The 9,899-nt window shown below is 33.1% G+C and overlaps 1 protein-coding gene across 1 annotated transcript in view; it reads left to right on the plus strand.

Moving 5' to 3' along the window:
• The window catches only part of LOC106462548 (fibrillin-1-like), a gene marked incomplete at its 5' end in the record, with an annotated part of 157,590 nt that overhangs the window by 12,722 nt on the left and 134,969 nt on the right, over nucleotides 1-9,899 (plus strand). Inside the window, 4 exons of the mRNA XM_022389848.1 lie at nucleotides 2,786-2,869; nucleotides 3,217-3,339; nucleotides 4,209-4,298; nucleotides 6,056-6,178. Coding sequence (XP_022245556.1) covers nucleotides 2,786-2,869; nucleotides 3,217-3,339; nucleotides 4,209-4,298; nucleotides 6,056-6,178 — 420 coding nt within the window. The remainder of the gene's footprint in view (nucleotides 1-2,785; nucleotides 2,870-3,216; nucleotides 3,340-4,208; nucleotides 4,299-6,055; nucleotides 6,179-9,899) is intronic.

Raw genomic sequence — 9,899 nt, forward strand, 5'->3', positions numbered from 1 at the left:
AGTAGTGTGTGTGTGTGTGTGTGTATATATATATATATATATGTGTGTGTGTGTGTGTGTGTTTGTGTAAAAATGAACCACAGTAATTAAAGAAGGGCATTATATGAAGAAACAACCTTCACTCTATTTCTTGCAGTGAAAAGTTTTATATGCATACTTCAGGAATGTTACAAGAAGATGGTGAAAATGAATTGGTTTTGTGACTGTAAAGTCACTTTATAGCCATAAATATACATACAAAAAGTCTTTAGACCTCCTGTATTATTAACTCTCAGGACATTAAACTAGGCAAACAATAAAAAACTGAAATGCTAACGAGAGTGAAAACATGATGTGATAAGAACTTTACATGATCATATATTTAGTCCTTTTCTAATTTTCAGAATTTTTTCAGTATAAAAACACTATTTTCGTATATTTTTTGTATGGTCATTTTTTATGATACAATTTTTCTTTCTTTATAATATCTTTATGGCCATATTAAGAATGGTGCTATTTTTGCCTACTTAAGTAATTCCTACATGAACACGATATGTTGATGTAGTTTATGTATATATATGTTCTGCGTTTAGTAATAATTAATTGAGTTGAATTTTTTTAATTACCAAAGTATACGGAGAGTATATATATGTACACAAAAGTGTAGCTATTCCATTCTGTTGTGATTCTATTCATTGCATGCTTAGCATATAATGAAATCAAAGTATTGCTCACTTTTATAACTGTGTTGATTCTCAGATGAAACTTACATGTCTGTTCTTAAGTAAAGTTACTAATAAATGTGTAGTTACTTTTTAGTTATGTGTTTAATGAAAAATTACAGCCATATTCAAGTATTATGGCTTGATACTGTTTTAATGCCTTAATCAAGATGTTGCTTACTTTCATAAAAGTGTTTTAACAGATTAAAAGAAGGTATTTGGAAGTGGCTGTTTGCTTTGTAAAACAAATTGTGGTAATTCAAGGATAAACGTAACTCATTGTCACTTGACTTCCACAAAAATAAAAGGTTCATGGATTTAATATGCAGAAGGATAGGCGATATGAAAGAAACAAGAATCAACTATAAGTCTGAATAAAATTGTCTTTATTAAGACAAAGAACAGGAGAGTAGTTGGACATGACTGTGATGAATACTGCATTGTAAAGAAGAAAAATAAAACAAGGACAAAAATAATATTAAGTTTGTAGTATCACAGAATTGGTCCATCTAAATTTTTTTTAAGCTTGTATGTTTTCCATATTTTTTTTCAGCCTGTCTTTTTGGTGTATTTCAAGTTTTTAGTCACTTTGTATGAACGTCATTCACCTGATATCACATTTTCAGTAGTAGCATGGATGCTTGAAATGAAAACTGTGTTTGGAGAATAATCTTTTCACTTTATATTAATATATATCTCAACATCTCTAAGATAATACATTGGAAGAAGTTTTCAATGACATTAACGACAAAGAACGAGAGTTCCAACTGCACTGTCTGCATAAGATATGAATTGATTTTAGTCACTCATACTGTTTAATGTTTTATAATGTCCAAATCCACTTACCTTTCTCCTTATTAAAGACTAGCTAGCATGCTGACTTGGGAGACTATGAAGTAAGAGGGACAGAATGTTCCACCTAAAGCATTGTATAATTACAAATGTATTATAATAACCAGTTTTCATAAAACATCTCAAGTTTAGGAGGATTTTTTAAGAAAGACGTTTGTTGATATCAAAATTGTATATGTATAAAATTTCCAATTGTATAAATATTCTGTGTACTATTTCAAAATACAAAATCCTAAACAATTATTTATTAATAAGATACATTTAATAAGTTTAGTATGTATTTTGTATTTAATGAAATCTTGATTTATGTGTTTTTCACTGAATATTGAATAAAACTAGATAATTTTTTTACAACAGAACTGCATGCACAGTCAATGCTGTCATGCTCAAAACTTACAAAACTGTGTCAATTAGTTTACAAGGAAATCAAACAGAAAGAAATAACATTTAAATTTTAATTTGTGTGAAAAAACGAAATGTTCCCTACCAGTCAACACAACGTTGAAGGAATAGGTTGAACTAGTGCAAACAAAGAATTTTTTAAATATAGCCCAAATTGTATTTAAACTGAAAAACGAATTAAAACAAGTTTAGCTTGAAAGTAAAATGAAATTAAAGTAAAATGTGTATAATTAGTAGGTTGGTAACAGTATAGTAAAACAAGAACTAGTCTTCATTAGTGTTTCTTCCTCAAAAATTAGATAGAATTTCATGTTAAAGTACCAAAAATACATTCATAATACACATTCTTTCTGTAGTTGTTCACCAGAACATAGAAATGTCTGTTTCAGATGACAGTTGCAAGGTATTCTCTATACACAAGACAGATAGGACACTATGCATCTGTTCCATGAAACAACAGATATATTTCTTGGCCATTCAAGCTAAAAATATTTGCACCTCAAGCTGAATAGCTGAATTTAACACATGAGTTCAACTGGATTTAGGACATTTCAAGTCATAACTTAGAAAAATTGAAACATTTATAGATAAGAAATATATATCATAGGAGAATAAAGTAATTAGTATTTGCATACTACAAATGTCTAGCAATGCTGATGTATTTTGTATATCTGTTATTCATAATATTACTATTTGTAAGTAACTATCAGTTATACTTAAGCATTTGTATGTTTTATAAATATTTTGTAAGTACAATCAATTTCTGTTAAAAAAGTTAGTTGAATATAATGAACTTTTGAGGTTTTCAAGATTTGTATATTTACTTTTAGCTCTTGACAAGTGCAAAACTAATGGACAATGTCCAGACAAAGACATTTGCAAACTTAATGAAAATGGAATTAAAGATTGCATACGTAAGTTGAAGTTTCCAAATTTTTGCATATTATGTTCAACATTTATATGTTGTTATTATGTGATTTGATCTGTTTAAATACATTTTTATTTAAAAAAAAAGATTTGTTGAAAAGACATAATTGAAAGCTTTTATTGGTCCAATTTTGTTACTAATGTCAGTTTTTAAATGTGTTATGTGATTAACCAATCTAATTTCATATATTAAAAAAATATAAAATGTGAATTTCAACATTTCGTAGGTTTTATTTTCCTCATTAACTTAAAGATGTACTTATAATGTGCTGGTTTTTTTGTTTACTGAATTTCATGTCAGGTGACTAAGTTTTCTATTTTTACCTTATTGTAGCTGCATGTTTGGGAATGCTGTGTGGCCCCAACACTGTATGTACAGCTTCCAATCATAGGGCACAGTGCACCTGTCAACCTGGATATACCGGAAACCCCTATGATCAAGATACTGGCTGTTCTTGTAAGTTTAAGTACCAGTTAGTATCCAAGAATGAATGTATTTAAAAAAATTATATGAACAGAACGTGGTGAGAAAATTTGAAAATACAAAATCTGTATATGGAAAGTGCTTGGTTTCTAGAATTCAGAAATTTTATTAGGTAGTTTTTTTATGGTTTTGAGATTTGCTTATAGGCATGTTTTCCCGAAAACTTTCCTTTGAATATACGTTCAAAGAATCTAACTATGCTTTTATTCTATATCCATATTCAATGAATTAAAGTACAACTATCTATTGATAATTATGAGTGAAGAAGGAAACGTCATCTCCTTTATAAATATGTTTGGTGCACTCCAGGTATGCTGTATTGTAGTAAACTCTAAACTATTTGTTCTTATTATTTTAGTTGTTTTAAGTTACAGTATTTATTCAATATCAACATTTCTTATAAGTGACACTGTTCGTAAGAGTTATCTAATACCATTACTTTATAAAAATCATCTAAAAAGTATTGAAATAGAATCCTTGCTCATATGAAATTTATTGAGAATAATTTTTATATGGTAATGAATGTTTAAAAAAATGTTAGTGTACAAAATGATTTTGGAACTAATTGAGAAAATATTTTTTTTTATGCCCTTACAAGAAAGTTGAGTTTCAAGTGTGATTACTAAGACTAAACTTTTAGAAAGACCTTTATCTTTCTTAATTCTGAATTTTCTGTTTAATGTACTATTGTTTACTAAATAGTTATACATGAAATATTGTTTACTACAATGGAAAGCTGATGAATATGTATAAAAGTGACTTTTAAAATTAATTTTACTATAAAGATCTTTATCTTTAAAACTTGTCAATTTGTATTCAAACATTGGTATATGTTGTTATAGCCATCCCACCCCATGTATGTGATACTGATGACTCTTGTCCTCCTAATGCAGTTTGTCGACCAGCAAGTGATGGCATTCGAAATTGTTATGGTAAGCCAAATTGAATATTATATCATTTTGATTATGAACTAAAAATCAGAACAAACTGTTTGATACTTTTATCATTAACCCTATTGCCATAGGTATCCTTTACTCTAAATGACACAAAGTTTTAGTGTCTTACATTCAAAATTTTATTAAAGTACTTTTTTTAAAGATATATCAATTACTATAGCATATGTTTTACGTTCTTACTTCTATAAGGCAATATATAAAAAAAATCCTGAATTTCGTCTAGGATGACATACAACACTTTTTCTCTAGGTATATTTCTCTTCTCTGTTTTATCCACCACCCCTTCAAAAAGTACGAAATTAAATGTATATTATTCCCTATAAAATCGTCATTGCTCTGACAAACCATAATTTTTATAGCCTTCAATTATGTTTGGTCACAGAGCTACCAAATAGAAAATCAGACCCCTCCTACCACACCCACCTGTCACATCCTCTCTTTCAGGATTTGTTAATAGTTTTCTCTTATGTTTAATTATGTATTACCTATAACCAGTAGAAAATTAAGGTTTTCATCTATCAAATGATGTATTTTATAACATTGTGTTCTGAACAAAATATCACCAATTTCACTCAGAGCACAAGATTCGTTCCTGTGGATGAATTTGTAATGGCTCTTGTTGCATGCTTAGAAAGCCAGAAAAGTTTTTAGAGTTAGGGGAAATTGTCTACTTTTTGCACTTTATTAGTCTATGTTCTTTTGTGCATTATTGAAATAAATAAAAATTATTTAGTTCATTACTACCATTAGTATAAAAAAATGTAGGGTTAAATGTCGTCAACAGTTTGAAAAAAAGAAGATGGAGTAAGTATATCATGTTTATTCTTTCTTTATTCTTATAAAGTAATTAAAAGTAAAAATAAGTTTTTTTTAGATTAGTTAAGATTAAATTAGGTAAAATAAATAATAAAAATGTTTCACGAGGCACACACGCAAGCAGCTTGTAGTGGCTCATGTGTAAAGTAATTCGATAGCGTAATGTGAGCTGCATGCTCCCCGAGTGATTTATAACTTATAATGGAACAAATAGTAGTTACCCATGGTTCAAAGGGCAATAAAACAATAAAATTTAATTATAAATAGATGTATAATGTTACGAGCTTAAAGTTACTTAGAATAAACGAGTGTGGTTTCATGTTACAACTTGAAGTCATTCCCAAAAGAAAAAAAAGGTAATTTAGATTTATTTAAATTTTTTTTTGGTGGTTATAGTGTTGGTCAAATAGAGATAGGGTAGAGAAAAAACATAATATATAAAGTTTTACGGAAAAAAACGTTTGAAAAGCATTTTGGAGATTTTAGAGATTACACAAAGGAAATTTGAGATTTTTTAGATTAAGAAAAGCACACAGCTATTCAAAACAAATGCTCAATACATTCATGGACAAATCTTTATTTTACTTTATGATTTTTTTGCATGTGAAAGGCTTATAATGTTAACTGAAAGACTGCCAAATTTTGTGAAGATATACACTGTATTGAAAGTAAGAAGTATTAAATCTATAAATAATTTAAATGAGTACAAAGCGGTCACATGGTTGGTCAAGTTGATTGAGCCTGTGTTGAGAGATTTAAAGAAGCTTACATCATTGGCTACACTGAACTGATAAAAGGGAATTCATAACTGGAAACTAATAAAGGAAGAATGAATTTGTTACTGGTCATCTTAAATTTTTTCACCAGAGTTACACATTTTAAACCTTACAAACATGAACTCATGAAATATTTTGCAGATGCCTGTGCAGAAACTGTGTGTGGACAAAATGCTCAGTGCATCTCTACTAATCACCATCCTGTATGTACCTGCATCGAAGGTTTTAATGGTGACCCATACAATCAAACAGTTGGATGTGTAGGTTAGTAGAACTAGACATAAGAAAAGTCTAATTAGAAATATGAAGTTCCTGTGTCTTAAAAAAATCAGCATTTCAAGTGTGAATATACAACGTTTTGAAAAGTATGTAAAATGAAATGGTTACATTTATTTTAACATTTCCATTAAGCCATTTGATAACGAACTTTAATGCATTTGACTATATAGGACCTATAAATAATTATGCATCAAGTCCTCCATGAAAAATAAAGAAAACTAAAGTTGAGTAGGTCTTTCAAAAATTGGTATTTCGTTTTTGTAATTTCAATACAATTACTAAAAAGCTTACAAGTTCAATTTCTTAAAGGAAATATTAAATTAAGAAACAAAAAACGTATCTGAAATTTTTAGGGTTTATTAGGTTGAATAATCGTACAGCAGTCACTAAATTTGTTGTGATTTCATGGCTAAATAAAGATCATATATTGCTTCACTGACAGAGTTTAATTGCAGTTTATGATTCATAGAACTGATCAGCATAATATCTGTTCCACCACATACTTACCTCTGCTGCCACTTACAGCTATTACTCAACTGCCAGGATTTTAACATTGCCCATATAAGCATTGGTCTAATTTTTTTACCAATCATTGGAACTCTCAACTACAGGTATTTTGTTCCCTGGTATTTCATCCTTGGGCTTTGGCGATAGATGCATTCAGTCAAGATTGGACAGGATTGCACCTCTATACCTTTCCCCCAATTTGTTTGTTACCCAGAGTTCTGGCTATGATTCGATCCAATACTTGTTGAGTACTGTTGGTAGCCCTAGTTTGGCTGGACCAACCATGGTTTCCTTTCTACAGTATCTTCAAGAGTGTCCACCTCTGTTGAGGCATTCCCAATCTGACATTCTACACCCAGACATTCTCAAGCTCAAACTTTATGTATGGAAGTTATGCAATCCTTCGCATGGCATCGGGGTTTAGCTTCTAAAGTTGCCTTGTATTTGTCTCAATCTATCCAAAGACCCACAATAGCCATTTATCAACAAAAATGGCATACTTATTGCCATTGATGTCCCACGAGGAAATTGAACCCACTTTGCCCAAGTGTGCCCACCATATCTCGTTTTTTGACCTGGCCTTGTGACAAAGGTCTAGCTTTGTCTACTGTCACTTTATATAAGGCAGATTTATCGACTACTTCTCAATATTCTGAACATCAAAAAGTATTTTCATCCACTGTGCTATCTGGCCTTCTCAAATAATAAGAGTTCTTCATCCCAAACGCCTTTACCATTACCTTACTGGAATATTAAGGTGATATTACATGCTTTGTCTTGACATCCATTCGAGCCTTTAGCCTCGTGTACCATGTATCACCTTTCTCTTAAAATGTATTTTTTGTTACTGCTGGCATGTGAACATCATAAGTCGGAGTTGTTTGCACTACATGTGCAAAGGACTCTTGATCACTCCACTTATGTCCTGCTATACCCTGATAGATCTTTTCTTCCTAAGACTCTAGCAGCCATGGAAGGGGATAAATCCTTTTCACCAATTCATTTGCCAGCTATTTCTCACCTCAACAACCGATCGAACCTTATCATTTGTTATGTCCTGATTACTTTGATGAGGTGGCTTTGCAAACTGATATATATTGCTTATTCTGGACTTTCTTTGCAGGCTAGGAAACGTCTGCAAGTCACATCTCATCAGATTCGTCACATTTCTGTCTTTATTTGCTCGATTCAATTGCCCACTGGAGGACATTTTGTATGCTGGTATGTGTACTTGTCCCAATACTTTTCTCTCGCATTTTTTACACAATCTGGTGGTTTCTTCTGAGGGTTTTTGCCTAATCCCTGTGGCCATTTTGACCACATCTCGTAGATTATAAGGAGGGGTGTGTATTTTTTCTCCCTTCCTTTTATCTCTTTACTTTCCTGGGTCCCTTACTTCCTTTATCACTTGATCCCAATCTGTGGCAAGTGGGCAAGTGTTGCCCAGACAGGTGTGCTTTTATTCATCCAATTCTGCACTAGCAACCAGTTTAACTATACTTTCTACTGGTCACAACAGGCTCTGTAAAAATGAGGTGTTCCATAAGACTGTCTAGGAGCTCACCAGATGGTATTATTATTTTATGATGAACTGCCACTCATGGACTATCATGAGTAAAGCTAAAGGGGATCCTGCCTGTTCCTGCTGATCGTGGGATTGAATAAACCAAGGTCGGTTTGCTTTTTAAAATTTATGGAACTTGGTTCACCTATTACACTGTTTTCAGAGCACTTTTCGTCAGGACTTCCCAATGCGCATTACCCCCAGATTCTACTAGTGGAGCTAGGGAGTCCTTACCACACCCAGTTTCCAGTTACTGGGGTGGTGGACAGAGGCTTCTCCTCCAGGGTGTTTGAATGACTTCCTCCACTCTTGGAGAAGAGGGCAAAGTTTGGGGTTCTCCTACCTAAGTCCTTGGATGTTTTTCCCAGATGTTGACAAGTGAGGCACCAGCCTACATTGGAACCTACTTGTAATATTAGTTCAGGTTTGGTGCTCTACCATCTGGTTGGGTTGAGAATAGGGAGTTCTTACCACACCTTGTTCCAGTCACTAGGATGGTGGACAGAGACTTTTCCTCTGGAGTGTAAGAGTGAATTCCTTCACTTTCAGAGAAGAGGGCAAAGTTAGGAGCCCTACTACCTGGGTTCCTGGATGTTTTATCCAGATATCGGTAGGAGCGGCACCAGCCTACATGGTAGCCTACTCATAATACTGGTTCAGATTTGATGCTCGGCTATTCAGTTGGGGGCGTGCATGGCCCTTCTTGTGATCAATATTGGTTTATTATATTGTTCATGGAAGGAGGTCCACTATCTCCTCATAATTCCAAATGCGGAGTGATCCCATCCTGGGTCCTTGGTTGAGCATAGTGTTCCACATCCTCTCCATAATTCCATGGAGAAGTGAAAGGCTCCTTGCCCACTAGGTTGGGGAGTGAGGATGAATGTTAATAATTCCAGACTGGATGAGTTCTGTTTCTTTGGTTGAACAAGGCATACACGATCCCATCATTCCAAGCCTGGGGTGTTGCCTTTCGGGCTTCTTCAGGTGGAGAAAAAAGTTTATTTGCTCCAGTGTTGCTTGCTTTCTTGTCGTTATTCTGGTGGTTCGGAACGCATCACTCTATGGCTACAGGTTGGGATCCAATCAAAAGTATATCTATATATAACTTGGAGTCCAATTGCCCTAGCTATCAATGTGGGATATATCAACCGAGACTCCTTAATTCCAACCCAGAGTTGTGGAACCTCAGCTATATCGTTGGGGCTGGCCTATAGTGATGATTACTTATGTACTATTCCACTCTTGATACAGAAACTAAGTTAAGAGTGAAGAGCACACCTATTCTGGATGTAGTTCTCCCACTCAGGTACCACTCTTATCTTGGTGCACTCTTGATATATGCAGATGCTTTCTGTATGGATACTGCTCTCAATGTGGGATTCTAGCTATATGTATGTTTTGGAAGTTAACATTTTCCTAAATTTAAAATGTATTTCCAATAATACTTGCCTCCTCTGAAACTCTCCCACCCTTCCTTCCCACTAAGAGCTGGTGTTACAGACTGGGATGGTATCAGTCTCGAAAAAGTGATAAAATTATCTGAATGAGGTGCTTATATATAGTACCAGGATAGAAGGTGCATTGACGTAGGTGGAGAGTATCACCAAGGGCTGTTGAGTGTGGTATAAGAGA

The sequence above is a fragment of the Limulus polyphemus genome, unplaced genomic scaffold (genome assembly GCF_000517525.1).
Source record: "Limulus polyphemus unplaced genomic scaffold, Limulus_polyphemus-2.1.2 Scaffold1196, whole genome shotgun sequence".
Taxonomy (NCBI): domain Eukaryota; kingdom Metazoa; phylum Arthropoda; class Merostomata; order Xiphosura; family Limulidae; genus Limulus; species Limulus polyphemus.